Source organism: Ascidiella aspersa, chromosome 3 (assembly GCF_963924565.1).
Source record: "Ascidiella aspersa chromosome 3, kaAscAspe10.2, whole genome shotgun sequence".
Lineage (NCBI taxonomy): Eukaryota > Metazoa > Chordata > Ascidiacea > Phlebobranchia > Ascidiidae > Ascidiella > Ascidiella aspersa.
In genome coordinates, this window is record NC_139449.1 from 15,023,104 (window position 1) to 15,046,495 (window position 23,392).

The 23,392-nt window shown below is 36.7% G+C and overlaps 1 protein-coding gene across 1 annotated transcript; it reads right to left on the minus strand.

The window, feature by feature from the left end:
• Window positions 1-676: 676 nt before the first annotated feature.
• On the minus strand, window positions 677-17,571 carry LOC146160353 (carbohydrate sulfotransferase 11-like). Its single transcript, XM_083385363.1, has 6 exons — window positions 17,553-17,571; window positions 6,626-6,780; window positions 5,269-5,396; window positions 4,855-5,055; window positions 4,426-4,548; window positions 677-1,900 (listed from the first exon to the last, which is right to left on the minus strand). Exons 2-6 carry the CDS (start codon window positions 6,752-6,754, stop codon window positions 1,579-1,581), a joined length of 903 nt encoding a protein of 300 aa, XP_083241489.1. The 5' UTR covers window positions 6,755-6,780; window positions 17,553-17,571; the 3' UTR covers window positions 677-1,578.
• Window positions 17,572-23,392: the final 5,821 nt, after the last annotated feature.

Below are 23,392 nucleotides of genomic sequence, written 5' to 3' on the forward strand. Positions count from 1 at the left end.
TGTTGCAATTTCAAGCCTTTTGGCGTCCTATGTCCTTGTCACGAAAAATCTCTGAAAACCTTTTAGCTACATCGCTTACCAAAGCTTTCGTTTTCACCTGTGAACAAAGCCTCTTAAAGGTTCACAAGATAAATGGACACATCTTTCCGTTACAGATAGAAGTATTTCGCCTGTGTGAACACGTTGCTGTCACAGTTCCCGGCTGCCAAAAGACTTCGGGTTATGAAATATTTCCGCTTTTCCGTGTCGCCTTTTTTTCATGCAAGTTCTCAACTTGTATAAGCAGAGCGTTATATAAATATAACCAGTCTTGTCTAGTTAATACACAGAACGGTTGTGGCTTGCCGGCTTGCTGGCTGGCTTGCTCAACACCAGCCAACAAAAACTGTGTGGATTTGCAATCAGACTACAGCAATACCCATTGTAGAAGTTAGGTTAATTGATCGGGGCAAAAGGACATTAATGAGAACTCATATTTCCACCCACTCTCTACAAAATGGTGCCGAGTAAGGGAGAACTCTAATTTCCCGCATATCTTATGGACAAAAAAGTAGTCGAACGAACTCTGAAAACTATCATGGGTGGAACCTGCAAGAAGCCAGCTTTTGGAAGAATTCATCTCGTCAAAAGATACGCCAAGAGACGCTCAATAGCGTCATCAAGGCATTTGCTTGTAATACGAAACACTAAATATACGAGTAAAATAAAAGTAAAATATCCATGCGTCATAAATGGTGGAATTTCAATGGATAGGAGAATGGGTTTGCAAACCCAGGCACATAAATCCAAGTTTCACACAAAGGTAGCACGGATTAAAATAACACATCAGTTCTAATAAACTATTAATTTGTCAGGAATTTTGCGTTTTAAAACATGGCAACCCTAATTTAGGCATTTAGTTGCATACTTGTGAACCACAACGGTTACTTGTTTTAGCCGGCTGCTACATAACTTTGGGACGTCTTATGTATCTATTTATTAAGCGTTCCGATAAGAATTTTTTTATCGTTTCGGTAAGAAAACTATTCTACTTTCAGCTTCGAAAATATTTTTTCAGTGGAGGCATTTAACAGCGAACCATAAGTCAGGTATTTTAAATCTCATGAACTTCTGCTCGAGTCGCCGCCAACCAAAGAAATTTCAAAAGATAGAGAAGCGAAAGCAATTTTCCGGACATAATAAAAATATTTATTGTTGTACCGGCATTGCTAAACCTGCAACACCGTTGCTTCGTGTTGGGTATTTTAATATCGCATTATAGGCAAAAACTCTGATACACCTTCTGGTTTAACGAAACACAACTACATTGCTAAAAAAATAATTATTCTACTCTTAGTTAACTAATTGCTTATAGTTCTAGAAAATTATTCATTCAGACCGAAGTCAAAATTCGAACCGGTTTTAAAATATTTTTTATTCTGTACTCAGTGACAGAATAATAAGTATTGAATAGGCAAACTGTGGGGAACGTTGAAGACAAAAATGTAAAAACGATTTCCAATGCATTAAACACAAAATAATGGTACTCTTCGAAGTACAATCGTATATAGAATAATTATTATTGAAAATAAAAATGGGCTATGAGTATCCCAAAATCGAAAAATCTTTTTCATAAATTTCCATAAGTTTCTTTCTTTCTTTTTCAGTTAGAGTTTGAAGATAGCTGTTTGTCAAAGAATCATCAATGTATGGCGCTTGGTAGTTCACTTGAACTTGGTTTTCAATTGGTTCGTCGACTTGCAAGTTACGTAACAACACGTTGCTGTCTTTAGCCAGGTCATTAAACTCTATGATGTAGTCATAATTCAACGTACAAGGATTGCAAAGTGCTAGCTGAGGGCGCCAGTGAACATCCCAGGAAAACTGCGGAGTACCTCGTTTCTCCAACATTAACAGATATCTGCGTTAACGGGAATTATATTACAAGTTTTAATAACTTATTTTAATATTGCCTCGAATGCCACTATTTGCATAAATATCTAGTCGAACTTCGGGTCAACAGAATTAGGTATAGCAAATCAAATGCTTATAAAATATATTGCACAGCCGTTTTAGGTTAATAACGCCAACGACTTGGCATAACCTAATATTCTGTCATTTTATTAACCTACAATAGACTAGTAGAGTAAAGACGATATGCCCAGCGTTGCCCAGGTAATAGGGCATTTACCTGTAACAATACGAGGCAGTGACACTATTTAAGCCCCACATAATAGCAAAGGCGCTGGTCTTCCATGACAAATGCGTATTCCCGCAGCCAAAAAATTCTTGGGTATAGCTTAAACAAAATTAAGATTACATGATCTGTTGCCCTTAATTATTGTTATACATTATGCTGTGCTATAAACGTGTTAATTCTCTAAAGCAGTGTTATATTGCCGATGATTTAAAAACTGATTATCGTTTTAACATGCTACCAAAAAGTAATGTTACGGATATTTAGGTGTTAAAATGCGGCATAACATTTTTTAAAAACGTTGTACTACGTGGTACTACACGATCTACAAAAATAAATTTAAAATTATGCCATTATATGGCAACAACGTATTTTAAATTGTAAAAAATATATTAATTTCTAAAAAAGCTGTGACTTGGTTGGCCTTCCTCACAATAACAGTAAAATCTTGTTTGTACCCGGCTGGCCGTGTGAAAGCGGTAATTTATTGATTTTCGTGATATTGAAAACAAATATGTAACCCTGTGGTACCAAATCATTTTCGAGTAGGTTAAGTAAATGGGCGCTAACGCAAACGTAAAAAAATATAATAACACTGCACGTGTGGTAGCAGTAATTGTTTAACTTGCGTGATATCCAAACAAATACATAATCACAGTGCAAAACGGCGTCCACCGTGAAAAAACTCCTGCGATTTTTTATCATCGTTTAGGTTAGTCATTATTAGTGTATTGTGCAATTGCTGTTCATAAAAAAGTTATTTTTCACTTGTTACGTCATTAGCGCAAAATGCACTTTTATTCATTGGAATAAAAGTCATAATGATGCGAATGGATGCCTAATATGTAATTTTCAGCAGTCGTGCATTTTCTTGCAGAAAATACTTACAGTCTTGCCTAATTTGAAAACAATACGCCAAGAAATGTCACCATTTTGTCAATTTGAATTTGGTTTTATCGTCTTTGCCCGAATTTATTTTTTCTTTACCTGAATCTTGTTTTGCCTTTCAGTATGTTTTAGCCCCTTTTGAAAGAATCTTTCAAGCCCATGAGCATCGTACGTTTAAAGTCACTTTATAAAATGACAATTTGGCCAACATCATCCATATTAATGCGTTTATCAGTATTGCGCGCTAATGATTTCCCGACGCTGCCGATTTAACAATAGGGTGTATCTTTATAGAATCGAAAACCATCGGCGGCAGGTTTTAGCCAGTCGATCACTGCTCCGCTGACGCGTATATTAACCAGTAAAACTCATAGTTAAATGCCGATTTACCGATTTAATACCGATTAAATATAGTTTAGCGCAGGGGCGGGCAACGTGTTACATTTGTAGTGTTATAACTAATAATTAGTGGATAATTTGGAATTTATTGTATTGCATATTTTTACCTTGTTTGTTTTCACATAAAACCTGTCTTTTATCGCTATGACGTAATGGAAATTTACCATTATTTTGCCGCTCGCAAGAACCGTTTCTAACCAAAACATTCCCAGCAAAACGCGCCGTTATGTGATGACACATACTTCCGCTGCCCTAAAAATTTTTTCGTGCTGAGACATAACCTGTTTCCATCATACGAATTGTAAACATTTTCATGTGTTGGCGTTTCGATATAGGCCTACTCAGTTGGTATCAGTCTTCTCTAGTTAATAGAGTGAGCGGTTGTGCTTGCCGGCATGCTGGCCGGCTTGCCCATACCAGCCAACCAAACTGCGTGGACTTGTATTCAGAATCCGACAATCCCCATTGGAGAAGTAGGTGATTCATCAGCCAAATACATTAATGAGGCTCATAATCTTACCAACTTGCTTCACATTTCCTAACTGGCCTTTGTGTTAAAAAGGTTGCCCGCCCTGGTTTAGCGCCACTAAATAAAAATAAATAAATTAAAGGCTAAATAAATCATAAAAATGAATCGCGTTTCCCAAACAAATTATTTTTACATATTTTTAAAGTGACGATAGAATGATACCGTGACTCTTAAAATGGGCAACTCTACCAATTTAATCTACTTAATGTATTTTGTAGCATTACGCGCGAATAGATAACATCTTTGCAATATTGGATCGTAAGTAATACGCTCTAGAAACAAATTAAACTATATGCTTTTTGCACTTAAATTTATAATGCTATTCACACTAACCTTTGACGTGGTTTCCGCTGTTTGGTCAATGGCTATAAGACTTTAATCTGAATATTATTTAAACTTAGATAATAACTTGTGTGCGTTATGTGTTTCTTACCTTACAAATTGCTGAAAAGTGATCTGTCCCGACTTCAGCACATTCACGTAATCAAGGACCTCCTTTCTCTCTTTGTCACCAAGCGATTTAAAAATTGGATGAGTTATAACGGCGGTAATGTTTCTGCGTGCAATTGAAACAGGTAAAACATATTCGTTTACATACATTTATTCAACAAAAACATGTTGCAAGCCTTAAGTAATGGCCAAAAAGTATTTCTTAAAACAAAATAAAACATGAAAATGTTGGTTAAAATGGTATATTTAAACATTCCGGCAATGTGAGCGAACAAAACTGTCTAAGGATACGTTCTTCCTGATAAAAACTTGAAGTTTAAAGCTGCAAATATTCCACTGTTGGTGGGAACCATATACACGATAAAGTTATATATAGTCCCCTTTTATAGATAAAGGTAAATGTGTAGGCTACCTGTGCCTGTATGGAATGCCGTGCAAATAGTAAGGCGATTGCAAGCTTGCTATCCACCTGCCCAGGCGCAACCTGTAATTCATTGTTGAACGGTTAGTAAATTTGTTAGTGAAGGCGGAAACCAAACGGTGCATTGGGTTTCGCATCACAAACGCTGTGGTGTAAGTTGCAAGTCTTTGCACAGCTTCAGATTTGGACAGTCTGCAAAAAAATAAGATTGTACTCAGTCCCACTTGTATTTGATATTTTTAGAAATAAAGTAATACTTTAGACATAAAATGTTCTTACCCCACGTTAAGCTTTAGTTTGACGTTTTGTTATGTTTAGGAATAGTAACATAAACTTTACAAATATTACTTTACATAAAAAATTGTAAAAACAAACAATGTTCCAAAATAAAATGCTAATAAGTACTTATTTAAGGTCGGAAGGTTTCCCTCGCTTAATATCAACAAATGGGTGTCTATGTCATCAAACTTAGAAATGTTGTTTTCTTTTCCTAATAGGTACCAAAGTACACGTTTCCAAGTCGTGCAGGCAGCCTGAAGACAAATTAATAAATATCTTAGTGCATCAACTATAGTCCATTAAAACAAAAATATTGCGGTAAAGCAGTGGTTCTCAAACTGGGGTCCGCGGTCCTTATGGGGTCCGCGAGACAATTTTCTGGGACCACGAAGCAACTAACAAAAAATCCACACGACGCTACTGAAGAAGAAAATTTTTGTGAAATAAAATTTTCAGGCAACTTACTTTTCCAAACCAAGCTGATTATTATCATTAGTTGTTCATTCACGTTATTGCACGCTTCAAGTTCAATTGTCCATTGTGACGTTATAGTGGTGCGTTGTGCTAATGAGAATTACGTTTTTACAGTTTGCTGCGCTGATGCTGACGCTGACACTGTGGGCTGTACGGTCACGGTTTTAAAATTGTTCGTAATTGCGCGAAGCGCGGAAAAGTTGTGGCTATTTAGTTTGAAATGTAAAACTTAAATTTACATTTGGAGTGGGGCTTGGCGCATTGAGAAGGATAAAATAAATACACAAAGTTGGGGGGGAGGGGGGGGGGGCGTTGACCAAACAGGCTGCAAGGTTTCATAGAAAACACGTAAACATTTAGCTCGAAGCACAAAAAACTTATATTGCGTTTATCTTTTTGAGGTCTTGAGTTTATTTACAATAAATCGCAATGTTGTAAGACAGTGATTTATAAACACGTGAATGGTTCATCCTTGCGTGCATATTTTTTGCAAGGGTAAACGAACATAGAGAGGGGTAAATAAAGAGCAAATCATTTGTTTTAACTTATCGTTGTTAGTATGTACCGCCACAGTCTTAAGATCAAAAAAAGTCGTTATCAAAAAAAATATTGAAAGGTTTAAAGTGGGGTACTGAGACCATAACGTCGTGTATAAAATTGTTACGTAATTTTATTTTATAACTATGGAGCTTTTCCCTCCAAATTTGTTTGAATCTTTATTACTGTATTTAATTTTTAAAGCATTGATTAAACTGCCCATCAAAAATAAATAAATAAACTTGTTGGCAATGTTGAAACTTGAAAGTAACCATTAATTGCAAATAAAATGCATAAATAAACAACATGCAGCGTCTGAACGTTTAAACATTTGAAAAAAATCAAATTTTTTTACAAATTATTTATACTGGTATGCTTGTTTTTCTATAAATGAACTATCGCTATTAACAAGTAATCCAACTCTATCACTAAATAATTATAAATCCACTTTGCAAAATCATGCCATTTTTACCTTGGGTACAACACAGAAAACCAATTTGTGTTTATCGTCATAAACCATTCTCGAGAGATCAATATTTCCCAAACGACTCCTACAACGTTGCATTAGGTCCAGTTTTCGACTAAGGAAAGGTTTCCCCATCAAATCCTGGTGACATGATCGATTTCCTGTCGTAAGTAAAACAAAAAATCAGCCATTTTTACACGAAAATAATAAGGGATTTCCAAATAAAGGACTTTTTTAAATACAGTTCATCATATTTACTTTACATAATACTGACTATCTAGTTTGGTGGTTTCCAAATTATTGGACGACACAAATCTACTATAAATAGGACTGTAAAGTTTTTCAATGAACTCATTTTCCACTGAATTTTTGTTTTATAAGCAGTTTTGGCGGCATACAAGACTTGGACAACTAAATGATTCTTGTTCTCAAATACAATGAATTAAAGCACAGTGGTTCTTAAACTGTTGAACAATACAAAAATGGTAAAAATATTCGGCACGTTTATTTTAAAATGCAGTCTTTTATGTTTTACTCTTACTGTATGCTATGTCTAATAATGTTCTTGTTTGAAATTACAGAAAGGTTCGCGGTACAATTAGAATATATCGAGGTATACATTAGTGTGAACCGCGGCAAATAGTCGAGAGGAAATGCGTCTAATTTTAATTCTAATCTAATATGTGAATGTCTTGTGTTTTTTTATCCTAGTTCGAATCTCATTTGAATTTTACCAAAAATTCTACTTTTTCTAACGGCATATTTAGTCTCTTAGTGGAAATGTCACGCCAAAATTGGTCCGGCCAAAATCGGTCCCGCCGGATCGATTTTGGTCGTAATCAAGCGCCAAAACTGGTCCGGTCGGATCGATTTTGGCGTTGGGACAGCCGCTAAAACAGGTCTGGCTAGGGTTAGGGTTAGGCCGGACCTGTTTTAGCCTAGCCGGACCTGCTTTAGCGGCTGTTCCAACGCCAAAATTGATCCGACCGGATGGACCAAATTTCGCGCTACAGAAACAAATAGTTTATATTTAACACTCTTTGGTACGACCTTAAGGTGATTTTTATTGTCTAAAACGCATAGGCTATGCTAGAAGGTGTACAAAAAATGATACAGGAAAATTTGTCATTTACATTCTTATAAGAATCAATTGTAACTCAAACTAAACCAATTGTGAATAACTAAATGTAATTTTAGTTGATATGCTAGTTTTTAAGAGTAAATTAATGATTTAATTTTAATTTTAATCTAATTTAAAAAATAAATCAAGTTGTTAAGTCTGCATTTAAGTCACTTGCTTATCTATATAACGTATAAGTTTATTTAAACAGTTTAAAGTCAAGATTAATTGTTTGCGAAACATCTTGGAACGGAAATTATAAGCCGTTTTTTTTTAAATTCACTAAATTGACTACGCCCTTGTGTTGCGATATGTTCACAAAACTCAGATTTGAGTTGCACTTAAAAAACATTCTAGTTATTCAGTGGGACAATAACTGCCACATAATCAAAGATGGGTCCATTATAACTAACGTAAAAAAATTACCGAAGAATTGAATGCCAGCATCAGAAAGCCATAACCAATTAGACTGCAAAACATTACGATGTTTTCGTAATTCAACGCTAGTCTGCGAGTACAGACTGTTGACAAATATTGCACCACGCTGTTCGTTAATCAAACTTCTGTAGTAATGGTTGTTTCCCGCATAGTTTGGGGGCAGTTGAACTCTTTTACTTTCGATTTCGGAATCAGCAAACCGTATCAAAGAAGGAATAGCGCTTTCTTGTGAGTACGACTTTTGCATGATTACCGCTCTTGTAGCGTCGCCAATCCCAAATAATCTCCTGACAGTTTTAACATCAGCAATGTACATTGCCCAAACACATAACACAGTTATACTTACTGCAACGAATAATTTTAGACGCCCTCTTAACATAGTGATATGCCTAAACGCTCTGCCATAAAAAGGTAAAGATTTATTCATTAAAACAGTGTCCGCCTACCTTTTTGGTCGCGACCTACTTTTATTGCCACTACTAGCTATTAACATAAATGGGAATAATCAATGCATTGTTATGTAATTTATTACTAACGCAAAACTTGAGCTGGTATAATTAATTTATAAGGAGACAAACACACGCACACAATGTAGAATCAAGAGTGTCAGTCTTCCTGTGCCGTTCTCGAACTAAACAAATTACGACTCTGCCTAGTAGCTCACTTTAACTTTCCAACACGAGGTACATTGTTACCGCAAACCAACGCATAATTTTAATTCGTTAGAATAATAACATAAAAAACCTCAGATAGCAATTTGATTCACTGGTTTGGAAAGTAGGCTACTGAACTAAAACATTTTAATTTTGTAAAACGTAGTAGTCAAGTAACTAGACAATCTTTACGCTTGATATGCTCTGTTCCAACAGTAAGTCTGGCTGTAGTTTAACCGTTTTGTAGTCTCAGTCAAAGAATGATCATTTTGTCCTACAGGCATTTTTGCAGTCTGAGATCCGTTGATCAATTGGATACAGTAAGGTCGTAGTTTTCCCCAGGCAATATTTACATTTATCATCGAGCCGAGAAAAAACTTTATTTGTTGAACAGTTTACTTGTTTATAGCCACATAAACTGCGTAAACCAGTGTTCAATTGCGAGATCGACAAGGTCACAGATTCCTGTGAATTAGGTCACTAGGCTTGTTTGTTAAGATTAAACACAAACAAGAACGACTTGGACAACTAGATAATTCTAGTTTTCTAATTCATTGAATTAGAGCAAAATGGGGCGAATTCTAATTCTAATCTAATTTGTGAATTGCTTGTGTGCTCTAATTCTAATATATAATCTAATTTGGATTTTACAGAAAATGCTGCTTTGTCCAACGGCATTTTAGTCTCTCATTTCAAACACAGAATTTCAATTAAAATTTTTGGTTGGCACGACTTGTATATAATTTTTACAATCCAAAATGCAGAAAAGGGCATAACAATTAGCACACACATATTTACCATTCACGTTCTTATAAGAATAAATTGCGATTAAATTAAATTGGTTGTAAAAAATAAATGTGATTCTAGTTAAAATTCTAATGGAAATTTGATATTTTAGGAATTCTATAATTCTACTTCTACTCTAATTTGAGAAAACTCAAAATGATCTAATTCTAATCTAATTTGAGAAAACTCAAAATGATCTAATTCTAATCTAATTTGGAAAAACGAAATTGCTCTAATTTTAATTCTATCTAATCTTAAAAAGCTGAATGAAATCTAGTTGTCCAAGTCTGGTACTAAATCTCAAGGAATCCAACTTCCGCAAAGTGGTTATTTTCAAGATGACTTATCAGATGGCCACCTAACCATTAAATACCAGTAAATTGGTCATAACTCGATCATCACATGACCAAAACATCTAGTTTTGGTGTCTATATGTAGTTTTATACCCTGTGAAGTCGATGAGACCGTTCTCAAAATTGTTGGACTATCTGATAGCCTATAAATAATATGACAAAGATGGCTGCCAAAACAATTAAAAATGAACAATTACAAAGCATTGGTTATTAAAAAAAAACGATGAATTTCTATATATATATTTGGGTAAACTAAGCAGGCGTAAAGAGTTCATACAATGTGGTCTTGTAGACTTTTGACATATTCAGCTTTAAAAAAGCACATGGATCAAGTATTGCTAAAGCTCATCGCTGTCACTTTCGATGTCATCGTCTATAATTATGTGATTTCTGTACGGGTTGACACATGAACCATTTTGGCATGGTCCACATTCAGCATGGCCCAAATCTCCGCAACTACAATGACGTGGACACGATTCGCAATTGCAGTGTATCATTTTCAGTAGGTTGTCCGGGGCAGCTTTCATGTCCCATTGTCCGTCATGATTGGAACCATCTGATTATTGTCTATACTTTTCATCCCCAATCTAGACCATCCATGTTTTTGCCAGTACCCACCCAGACCATAATCTGGTAGTAAACTTTGAGACAAATATATTAAAAGGTACGTGTCTTCCCCCAATTAAAGTCGTACTTGTCGACAAGCAATGTACAACATGACAATTCAGAACTTTAACAACCTAACATATACCACCAGTGATCAACACAAGGAAACTACAGATGCACGCCTAAATAGAGACATACATGCTCTTGCCAAGATTAACATTAGTAAGCATGAGGCTAAAACCCTTTACATCCGTGGCGTATCCATATTATCGTTTTGTTCGTTTTGTCAGGGTTTTACTCACCGTCCTAAGCGGCAATGTTTTTAATGTAACTAGGTCACGCGTATTAAGCTAATGCGAAACAAAATCAAACGAAAACGACTTTTTCGTCTGCTGTTTGGTCGACCTTAAACGCAGAATACTGTATTCGACAATTGACAATGCAAAGTAAAGCCTTTTTACTTTTTTTATCGTTAAAAACGCCGAGTTAGGCGCAGCTAATGTCCCTTGCTGTTCGCGCTAATATCTTATGTTAGTGCAACAACGGCATTTTTTTAACTAAAGCAGATTCTCTAAGGGTGGTTAACTGTGACTTTTAAAGTGGCCTTTTTTATGTAATGATTGTTACCGCAAAAGTATTCTCTATAAGCATATCCTAAGACCACGTCTTTAGTGTTTAATTGACACAACCTATTTTCCCTCAACCGCAGTTATATTTTAGCGGACTTGGCGCACAGCTTGGCGCAGATGTTGGTCTAATCGTGGCATCATAACATCGGGAAAAACCGAACGTTTAGTACTGCAGGTGGCGAGACGCAAGCAATTAAGCTGGTCCCGGACATGGAACTTAAGAAACTGCGCTGCTGAAAGTCGAAAATTGATTCTTCCAAAATCAATCACATATATTAGGTCTTATGGTTTAGTTTTTCGCCTAAAGTTAACGATTGCACACTAAGCAGTTTCGACGCACGTGTTCGCTTTGCGTCTTAAAAGTTCACATTTGCTGGACGTTTATTGGCTCTAAGTATTTTTTCATGACTTCATTACAAATCACTATTTTATGACGTGATACCCGTCACTAGTTTATGACGTCATTATTCATTAACGATAGACGGAAAATTTGGAAATTCCCAAAGTTGAAAATTCGGGCCCTCCCTTTTTGATTTTCTGGTTACGCCCCTGCTTGACATTCGTCTTCCGGGCCAATTGCCCCACACCGCACGATCGATCTGGAATTGTTGTTTCAGAGATTCATCGTACTATCCTTAACAGGTGATCTTTCCCTGCAGGAAGTGATGAAGCACAGGCTCAGTACCTACCAACCCGTCTTGTTTGAAGCGAGACATACTTTCCGAGAAGTCGATGAGCCTTAAATAACTACCGCTATCACAGAACATGCCAGCAGTGTGACGTCAGGCGATGAATATGAAGTAGTGAAAGAATCCGCCCCGAAAACCGATCACTACGTCCTTGATGCAGGGTCCTTGTTGGCCCAGACTTGGACAACTAGATTTATTTTAGCTTTTCAAAATTAGATTAGAATTAAAATTAGAGCATTTTGGTTTTTCCAAATTAGATTAGAATTAGAATTAGAATCACATTTAATTATTTACAATCAATTTAATTTAATCGCAATTTATTCTTATAAGAACTTGAATAATAATTATGTGTGTGATAATTTTTATGCCTTTTTAAACATTTTAGACTGAAAAATTACATAAAAGTCGTTCAAAAAAGAACTAGACGGGGGTGCGGTTGTTGTATATTTTGTCGGGGGATATATTTTCAGGGCTGGGTGTTTATTTAATTTTTATTTTTTTTTTATTTTTAATATTTTTTATTACTTAATTTTTAATTTTTACTATGTTATATTTTGTATTGTATATTTGATATTTTATTTTTTTTCCTTGACTTGTTTCTGCAAGCAAAAACAGATATGGGCCGAAAAGATCCCCACTTGACTTATAACTTTGGTGCGAAAGGGGTTCATATATTGCGTAATATTTGGGGAATGATCGAAACATATATTAGATAAATAGAATTGACCTAGATAATGCGTACGGCCATGTTGTTACATTTTGGCCAGGTAACATGATCAAAAAGAAAACATTATCATTTTCTTAAAATGGTTTAACGCCTATGGTTTCCTATATACTTTTGCCAACTTTTACTCGGGAAATTTCTACCATGTCTTTGTCCGAGCAATCACCGTTTAAACAGACTTTAAATCTGTTGTTTTGAGCAATACGAAAAACTCTTTTATGTGACTGATACGCCACCTTTTAAATCGAACATTTTGCCAATTCAGACCGAATAAACGCAGTGTTCTTAAGACTTATTTTTGTAAGGCACCATGTTATGACGAGACTGTGTAACGTCGTCGCTAAAAAAGCAATAAACTTGAATATTTTGCTCGCTGCGCCCTTGTACAATTTTAAGTCGTGTAGGCTTGGTGTTGATATGTTTGATTGAAAGATACGAAATAGGTGCAAACGGAGTGGTGTACACTACCCTAAGGTTTCGCATTTAAATTTGAGATAGTAAAATATGCTGTTTAGTCAGAGCAATACGTTATTTTGCTAAGAGAAACCTCTTTCTAAAAAGCAAGTCGCACGCGCCCACTGTTACTAAGACAGCCCCTTCGCACAATGAACGTTGCACGTGTGGGATAATAAAGCGCAGCAGGATGCCAGCCGCCGTCGCTTTGCGAGCTGAATAATGCAAGTGATATGAACGCATTCTCTGTTGAAGTTTTTTTGCCGCTGGATAGGAGTAGATAGCTGTAAAGGAGTAAAGCGATGACTTCATTGTTTTTTTGTCCCCCAATTATAGGTGACTAGGGGTGCGGACTCCAAAAGCAAATGTAACCCTTCTCTTAAAACTTAATTTAGACTATACATACAAAATTATTTAAAAATTTAATGTTTTTTGTTTACAAAATTACAGCGACTAAATATTTCATATTTACAAAAAAAATTCTCCACCGCCCCCCGCGTCAAGTCACCCTCTACCACAACATATTATGTTTCTCATGCGTCCTGCGGTATAACAACCTAAATGCCCACCCCAGCGCTAGACTCACTTGACGCCTGAAAGCTTTACCTTCAAAAAATTTTTCAGGCTTTTTTAACTTATGATTTAATCTGGCGACATAGTTCACGAACGCCATATAAATGAAGTTTCTAGCAATGCCTCTCTGCTTTACGATCGGATGAAACTTTATTTTATACAATACGGCAAGATATTTGGGAAATAATCGAGAAATATATTTGATAAATAGAACTTACGTAGATAATGCGTGCGGACATTTTATTCAATTTTGACGAGGTAACTTGTTTAAAAAGCAAATATAATAATTCTCTTAAAATTATTAAACGCCTATGGTTTGCTATACTTTTGCCAACTTTTACTGGGTAATTTTTTACCATGGCTTGTCCGAGCAATCACTGTTGAAACAGAGTTTAATTCTGTAGTTTCGAGCAATATGCAAAACAAGTTTATGTGCCTAATAAGCCACCTTTTAAATTTAAAGTTTTGCCAATTGAAATCCACTAAACGCAGTTTTTTAATATTTATTTTAGGATGACGCAATGTTATGACGTAGCTTTGTAACGTCGTCCCTAACAATGCATTCAACTTTATGTTTTGCTTGCTGCGACCCGTTTAATTGGAGTAACATGCGCAACAGGTGCAAATAGAGAGGCGTACACTGCCACCAAATTTCATTTATATTTGCGGCAGTAAAATATGTTGTTCTGTTATTTTACTAAGTGAAGCCTCTTTCTTAAATGCAAGTCGCACGCGCCCTGTTTAATAACACAGCCTCTTCGAACAATGAACGTTGCACTCGCGGAACAATGAAGCGCAGCATGATGCCAGCAGCCACGTAGTCGGTTCGTGAGCTGAACCAAGGAAACGATATGAACGAATTCTGTATTGAGTTTTTCTGCCGGAGTAGATAGCTATAAAGAGCTAAAACGATGACGTCACAATATTTCAGATTTTTGCCCCCCCCCCCCCCCCAGTCAGAGGCCACTAGCGGTACAGCCTCATAAACCTTGACATCGCACCTTCATACCACTCTACGCCATGTCTGAAAATTTGAAAGTTTTACCATGTCTACTTTTTCTAAGAAGCTTCGGACAAAAATCGGTCTAAAAAACACTGTTTCCAAGTTATATATAAACTGGTGAATACTCTATTCACCTAGGCAACGCCCGGTATTTCATCTATATGTTATATTGTAAGAGCAATAAGCTGTTTTACAAAGGCCTAGTAACTAAGCCGACCCACTTCGAGCAAAAACGTCCACACGCTGCTTCGCGAGCTGTACCATTCGCTTCGTTGCTTCGCCAGCAGAACAAACAAGCGAATATATGACGAATCTCGCATTGGCAATATTTCTCCCGCTAGATAGGAGTAGATAGCTGTCAAAAACTAAAACGATGACGTCACACTATTGTTTTTTTTTGTCCCCCAATCAAAGGCTCCTCGGGGTGCAGACTCATAAACCTCTACAGCGCACCTAAACATACCACTCTACGTCATGTCTGAAAATTTTAAAGTTCTAAGATTTACACTTTTTCTATAAAGCTCCTGACAAAAATCGGTCTGAAACATACCAAGTAAACCATACCAAACCAAAAAAGAAACGGCAAAAACAAGATATGTCCCGAAAATAAATTTTCGGCCCATATAATACGGTAAGGGTACCACATGTCAATTAAGGTCAACACGTTAAAATCTTCACGTGACGGGCACTTACAAATTTCATTAAAAGAATAAACATTTTTAAGAATTCTAAATGCTTCACATAGCAATAGTACAAAAAACAATTGAAAACAAAAAAATACACCAAAATCAATAAACTGCTCGTTGTAGTATTCTTGTCGACCTAACATAAATTCTGACGCCGACCACACATTTTCGTCAGCGGGCCGCAGGCCATGTATAAAGTGATTGGCATAAAATGATGTGTGTTACAGCAAAAAAGTAGTTTGGAAAAATATATTTGTGTTAGAAAAACTTCATTATAAAAAATTTAAAAAAATCTGAGTGATTACTTCGCGCCCCGAATGCTAACCTCTACTTTCACCACCCCTAGAGGGCGCGCACCAAGTTTAACAACCTCTAAACCAGTGGTTTCCAACCTTTTTGTTGTCGGGATCCCTTTTCACTTTTCGAAAACTTACGAGACTAACAAATTTTGGTGTAGATAACAGTAAGGTACAATTTGAAAAAATGTTAACATGTCGGTTAATAAGGTTGCTCCTACTACTGCTAAATTTCCAATGTTGTTTTATTTCTTGTTATTTTTTGGTTTAACAGATAGTACACCACGACATCACAGACAACCTCTTGCGACACCCAGCATGGTAACCACTGCTCTGAAGCAGGGGTGGGCAACCTTTTTAACACAAGGGTCTATTCGAAAATGTAATGCTAACAGGAGGGCCGCACACCAAATAAACACTAGTTCATTTTATCAGCGTTTACTAGAAAAACTAATGAGCTACTATAGGCTGCAACTACGGCAGTTTTGTCAGTGCTGTCTACTTGTGAATTCGGAAATAACTTTTCCTACAATTCCAAGACGCCTTTCTCGTACGGATCGACTCAGTACAATTTAATTAACATCCTTAATTCAAAACCAGCGGTTAAACATAACATCTCAGGCAATATGCGTGGCAAAAGTCTGTTACACCTTGACCGTAATAGACAAGTATAATTGTTGCAAAACAATTCTTTATCATAACAAAGTGACACAAGTAAGACTTAATGAATGGAGAATGTTTTGTATTAGATGCTTTCCATTCGAGTTAAACTGCATTAGTGTAGCGGTGCAGCCTATCCCTATGGGTTACTTCGCACTTCAAACACGAAACTGATAAAGCAAAAGTCCCAACATCGTGCACATTCATAGTTATTTAGGGAAAAATAGCTGGAAGAAGGTGAAGGGCTGCACAAAAAATGAAAAAGGGCCGAATGCGGCCCGCGGGCCGCACGTTGCCCACTCCTGCTCTAAAGTAACTAATTGTGATAAGCGATGTAGTGGCCTGCTGTTACCGAATATTTGCCAGGCCAAGGCAAATACACTTCTGTTGTGACGCAATGACGAGATAACAGACTTGACTAATATAAACAGGACAGCGTTTGGGTAACAAACAGTAAAAATTTCTAGACCAGGTGGTTGTTAAAGATATTCCTCTACAAACACTGTCAATTACTAAGATTTATTTTCTATTTATGCGAACCTAATTGCACGTATGTACAACCGTAGTTTTCACACAGGCGTATTTTACCATATACTTCCTCGGTGCGCTTATCTTTTAGCGCAAGCACTGACTGGAGTAGAAGGTATTAAAACGTTAAGGGAACATTATGCGTATGACAATACTTGTCGCACACCTCAACTGGTTTCTTAATGACTGCTTTCTCGTAATGGCGCCCAGTAACATAACTACAGTGTTTGGATGACGCCAACTCTCTCCAAATAATGTTAAACACGTTACATATAATGTCATTGTAAATTTCGGTTGAGTTTTTAACAGTAAATCTTGCATAGCAAATTTGCTTAATATACTAACTGCAGTAGTGTTAAGTTAAAACACCATTACAGAATGGACCAAAATGTTGTCTAAGCTACAACAAAAAAGGGCTTTTAAATATAGGCAGCAGACTGTACAGTGTACACCGCGCCGTGTATAAACCACACACAAAAAGTCACACATACAGTTCTGTTATGGAAGTAAAGTACCAATTGATTCTAAATTTCAGCCATTGTGTTACAAAAGTTAACGTTCTATAATAACATGGCCATGTACAAACACTTTAAAGCAGCAGCAAACCGTTACAAATTCCTTGCCTCAGTTTTCCTAAACATTCACTGGAGCATAATTATATCATAGTTACAATAACTTTCAACAGAGTCATGAATTACTGTATAACTATAGGAACAAAAATCGTTTGTAGCCTTACCAAACGCACTAGCTCGTCGACCCTTATTCATAACAATTCTGTTGGGCTTTCACTTACCACTTCCTATATATTGCTTTAAGGTTTTTCCTTTGGGACTGCGTTACGTCACTTTAAAGCTTCCGATCTTCTTTACTAGCTTGAAATATTGACAATGAATATCGCGCTGACTGATTTGAAAGCTGATTTTGTCAGTTTAAAAATTTGGCTTTGTCGCGTTTTGGTGCTGTGTTCGTAATCACAAATCATTTGGAAAACATTAGCCATCGATATAACCACCTAGGTCCTAGACATATAAATTGGCATATTGGCAGATGTGTATTTTAATTTGCACTTCAAAAAAAAACTGAGTTTGAAGGGGCTGATGCAGGTTTCTGCTAAGCTTTGAGTCCGGCTCCATTTGTTACAGGTTGAAAAGGTTACGTGTTCTAACAGTTTAGCCACAGCAATATATTAAACGTATCTGAGGTTATTGAATAACATCAGATCGGCAATCAACTTACATGAATAGCTTAAGGTCCATTCACAGTATTAACAGTCTGTTACATTATTTTAGTTGAGTGAGTTGAGCCATCGTCCAATTGCGCTCAGTTCAGTTAAGTCAAGTCAAGTGAGTCTCGTTAGGCTTAATGCAAACGGCTTTTGTACACATCGCCTGGCCATAGAATCGCTTAGCAGAGGCGTGTTAACGGAATGGAAATAACATCTTCGTGTTACTTAACGCGATCAATGTTTTATGGTGAGTGACAGGACTGCGTTAGGGTCACGTCATAAAGTTGGTTATAAAACTTGGTTCGAATAACAACAATAAATAAAGACGTCCCCTATACAGGCTACATATAGCCTTATTAAAAAATATGAACAATGGAAATTAAAAGGACCCCCCCCCCCCCCTTTTTTTTTTGTAAGTGACATTATCGGTTTTTGTTCGTTTTTGTCAGGGTTTTACTCACCGTCCTAAGCGGCAATGTTGTTTATGTAATTAGGTCACTCGTCTTAAGCTAATGCAAAACCAAAATCAAACGCAAACGCCGTTTTTCGTTCCTGTTTGGTCGACCGTGAACGCAGGATTTTTTTTCTTTTTCGCATTTCGTTATTCGTTCGGGTTGGCTGATCAGCAAGCGTTTGTTGGACAATCAACAACAATAAATTAAGCGGTCTCCGCCTTTTTATCGCTGAAAACGTCGAGTTAGGCGGTGCTGATGTTTCTCGCTGTTTGCTGTCCGCGTTAATATCAGATGTCGGTGTAAGACAGGGGACGGCAACCTACGACAGACAAACTATACACGAGCCCATTTCAAATACTTTTTAGCCATTTAACTACGTAAGTGCAAAAAAGTTTCCCGCTTCGCGCGAATGTATTTCTACGTCCGGTTTGTTTACGTTTTGATGCTGTCTTTTCAGTTAGCTCAACGCTTCTTTACCGTTGCGCCATGGAAGGCTGTCAAGTGCGTCGCGGACAAACGGAAAATGTATTCAAAAGTATTGGACATATATTGTTCAACATTTTTTTATTTTTTATTTTCGGCAATGTAATAAACACTTGCAAGAAATTTAAACGAAATGCCGTTATGCCAATAAAAAATCGCGTTTGCTTCGCTCGCCAGGTGTGCCCTGACATAAAAAGGTTAACAAACGGTGAACTAGCACATTTGCCGACCCCTGGTGTGAGACGAGCTTGTATTTTAGCTGACTTGGCACAAAGCTCGGCGCAGATATCGCGCAAATCGAATAACATCCGGGAAAAACGATCTTCGTTTAGTATTGCAGGTGGTGACAGAAGTGCTTGCAATTTAGCGTAGTCCCGTACATGGATCTACCAAAATCAATCACATATATTACGCTCTTGTTTTCGCTTTTCTCCTGAAGTTAACGATTGTACAATAAGCGCCTGGAAGGAGTATGGACGACGCACCTGTTCGCTTTTGCTGGACGTTAATTCGCTGTTTCTGATGATTTTTTTATTACTTATGACGTCATTACAATCGCTATTTTATGACGTCATATCCGTCACTATTTTAGGACGTCCTTACCGTCAGAAAAAAAACGGTAAAATTTCCTAAAGTTGAAAATTCAGGACCCCCTGCCTTTTTGGATTCTGGATACGCCCCTGGAGTTTACATTTTGTTTGTTATGTGTAATGGACAGAAGTTATGCTGGACTGTTACTACCGTACTATAGATAGACCCTTTCGCTACCAGCTTAGCCCTGCAAATGGTGACCACCGCGTTAAGGAACGTCAATCAGCATCTGGAATTAAGCGCTGCCATTACACGTTAAATTTGACGCAACAAGTTAACTTCATAACTAAGCCGCAAAGTTCATCCGAAAAAAAACTAACAACCAGAAGAAGAAGACGGCCTACGAGCAACGAACTTTCCTCATCTTTTGTCTCGAAGAACATATTGCAACGAGCGCACCTAACCAAATGTTTAGAAGAGAACAAGCGTCCCCGATCAACAATTGGAGGAAATCGCACTGCAATGATGCAAATTGCAATTCGTCGCTGAATGTTTTTAAAAATTTTGCCTAAACTGCTCAATAAACAAGGTGAATGTCGATCTATTTTACAAAATATATAAAAAAAAATCTAAGTTTAACGCCGATCGAAAGATCTGTTGATGTATGTTGTGAAACACGATTAATAAGCGTAAGATAAAAAAAAAATGTATGGGACGTCTTATTATTTGTCTTTATTATTCGAAACTAAGTTTTATAACCGACTTTACGACGTGACCCAAACGCATTCTTGTCACCATAAAACATTGAACGCGTAAAGTAACACTTACCACGCCTCTGTCACACGATTCCAAGGCCGGCGATATGTACAAAAGCCGTTGGCATAAAGCCAAACGTGACGTAACGAAACTGATCTTAACTAACTGAACTGAACTGAACTGAACTGAACTGAACTGAACTATACGCAATTGGACTATGTCTTAACTCACTCAACTAAAATAATGTAACGGACAGAAGTTATTATGCTGGACCGTTAGTATTGTATTATGGTCCCTATAAGCTGTTCCTGTAAGTTAATTGCCGTTCTGATGTTATTCAATAAACCCAGTTACGTTTAATATATTACTGTAGCTAAACTGTTGGAATACGCAACCTTTCAACTTCAACCTTAACAAATGGAGCCCAATCAATCTTAGCGGAACCAGCCTAAACAAATTCAGTATTAGCCCTGCATTTTCATTAAACGGGCTTTAAACAATTTGTGTAGCACCTGGTCATAAATGTTTTAAAAAAACTAAGTAGGCCTAACAATTTTTTTATGTAAAGTAACAAATTTTACCATATACATTTTGAATTAATTAAAAAATAATGATTGTGAACAGTTAAAATCACTACAACCGTATACCTAATGGAAGGTCCGAAACTTAACTAGACAGTTTAGCAAATTGAGATTTTTTTTTCTGTTCCACTCTTATCAAAGAATCGGCATGTTTCAGTGCTTGAAAAGTCTATTGTGATATACATTTCTTATGCGGACAACCAGTTGTTAAACTTGTCACAATCAAAATACCAAGTATAATGGGTTAACCTACTGCAGATTTTATCTACAGACGCTTATCGCAGTAATAAAATGCTTTCACGCACATATTATCATTGGCTAACGGGTGCATTTGAACTCATTCTATTACAAAACTGTGCCCGTTTATGATTTAACAGTCATATTTTTTAATTCTTATGCAGTCCAGCGTGCGAACAATAAGGGCTTGATGGCAGAGCGACCAGATACGAAAATTAAGAAGGTCAACTTTCTTAAAAATAGGCTAAATATAGGAAAAAATAGGCATTTTTTATTTTAACACTTAAATATTAGTCCAAAAATAAAATAAAGCCCTGTAAATCTATCCCCCGAAAAAATATACACCAACCGCACCCCTGTCTAGTTACATTTGCAATTCCTAAATAAACCCAAAGTTTTTGTTTGGAAGTTTAACGCTGTGCCCGCACGTTACATACCTGAGCAAGAATACACGTTACACCCAGTGGTGAGATTTAACTTTTTTGTCAGCCGGTTCTATAACAAAAGTCGTATTTTTCAGCCGGTTCTGTTACAAAAAAACATATTTTGGTAAATAAACTGATTATTTTTATGTAAATGTAAAGAAGGCCGCAAGACGTCGCGTAAAACGCGAACAAATTGTGACTATATTCGTTTTAAAATGCAAACTTTAATTTAGATTTAGAGGGTGCATTGAGCACAGGTAAAACGCATTTAGCACAGATAAAAAAGTACATTGCTTGATATATTGACGTTTATCAAGTTGGTTGACCCAAAAATTAAGATTAAAATACGTAAAAATTTCGCACAAAAAATCTTTTTTTGTTTTTTAAGGCTTTATATTACCGATGTGTCACCTGCGGTACAACGGCCATATTGAAAAGACGATATAAATCGAAAGAAACACACAAAATGGCATTAACTAAATTAGGTTGACAAAATGTGAATCGGTATATTTCATAGTTTAGAAAACGGTCGGTATTTCGTTCATAATTTAAAGACGGAATACTTTCGACCGAAGCGCAGAAAACATATAAATATAAGGCTAAGTTTGTTAAACTTTCGTTGGAAAGAGTGCCACAGTGCACAGGACGCTATTTGTCTGTAAAGATGCCAAAAAATCGCGTGGAATATACGAGAAAGACGGAAGAGATTCACGCGAAGCGCGAAAACAATTTTCGTTTAGGATTTAAAACAGTCTCAAAATCAAATTAAGCGGGGTCATGCATAGATTCGTCCCTAAAAACGTGTTTACGGTACAACCAAACATGTAGAAACTCACCCTTGTTTTCGCTTCGCCTATGTATTTCAAGGAAAATACGCCGCGGGCCGGATTAAACTGCTTTGGCGTTCCGGCCCGCGAGCTGTATGTTGCCTAGGTCTGATCTAAAGTGACCGACTATTTTAGCAAAGTTAGCACAAAGTCAGGAGACGAAGTCGCAGCCGTCGAAGCCACCATGGCATTTCATACAGCGAACTTTAGCCTGCAACTACCAAGGAAATGTAAAACATTATCAAACTCAAACGTAACAATTCTACTTTTGTTTGCCTTTTTGCCTGCAAAAGATTGTCCTCTTTTTAGGTGTTGAAAATATGGTAGCCCTACAATAGTAGCAAGTGCAATAGCAAGATAAACAGTTACAGTTAAGTAGGGTACAGAAATTTGTCAAGGAATATGATGGTAAGCATGCTGGTGGTTATAAAGGCCAATCTGAGACTGGCTTGTCCTTACACAGTGGGTACAGTGGAATAAATCGAAGCTGGCAAAATTTATATCTTTCAGGAACATGTTCTCTCACTCCAAGGCATGCTGACAACAGCTTATTTCACTATCACATTCTTCAAAACTAAAAAATCTAACAACCTAATCTTGAGATTAAAGTAGTTGCAAGAACATATGTAAGCGAAGACGAATAGGCTGAATCCTGTCACTCGTAACATCTAATACAGTATTAGAATTACTTGCTGTTTTTTTTTTAATATTATTAGTTAGTTACAGTTTAGTAAAAAATTATTAAATACTTAGATCAGTGTTTCTACCCCTTTTTATTTGCGCACTTAGAGACATATGAAAACCTGGCGGCGCACCTTGCGAGCGAAATTTTTTAGGTGTACCGGTATTTGTTTTAAATTGGTGTAAATTTTCATTATATAGACTTTGAAATTGCAAATCTTTAAAGGATCTCCAGCCTTGAGACCAAAATTTGAACAACATCAACTTCGGAACAAAATACAGTTAGGAATAAAGCGTAAATAGGACCTATAACAGTCTTCCTGATAATTTCAAACCTAACCCAATTGAAACCAAAACAAGGGCAAAAAATCCGGG

Excerpts from the sequence above, each read along its gene's own strand:
- LOC146160353 (XM_083385363.1), bottom strand. The coding sequence starts at position 6,754 with ATGGGGAAACCTTTCCTTAGTCGAAAACTGGACCTAATGCAACGTTGT. Across the intron at positions 5,397-6,625 it reads TTTTCTGTGTTGTACCCAAG|GCTGCCTGCACGACTTGGAA; the intron begins GTAAAAATGGCA and ends ATTTGTCTTCAG. Across the intron at positions 1,901-4,425 it reads ACTTTTCAGCAATTTGTAAG|ATATCTGTTAATGTTGGAGA; the intron begins GTAAGAAACACA and ends CCGTTAACGCAG.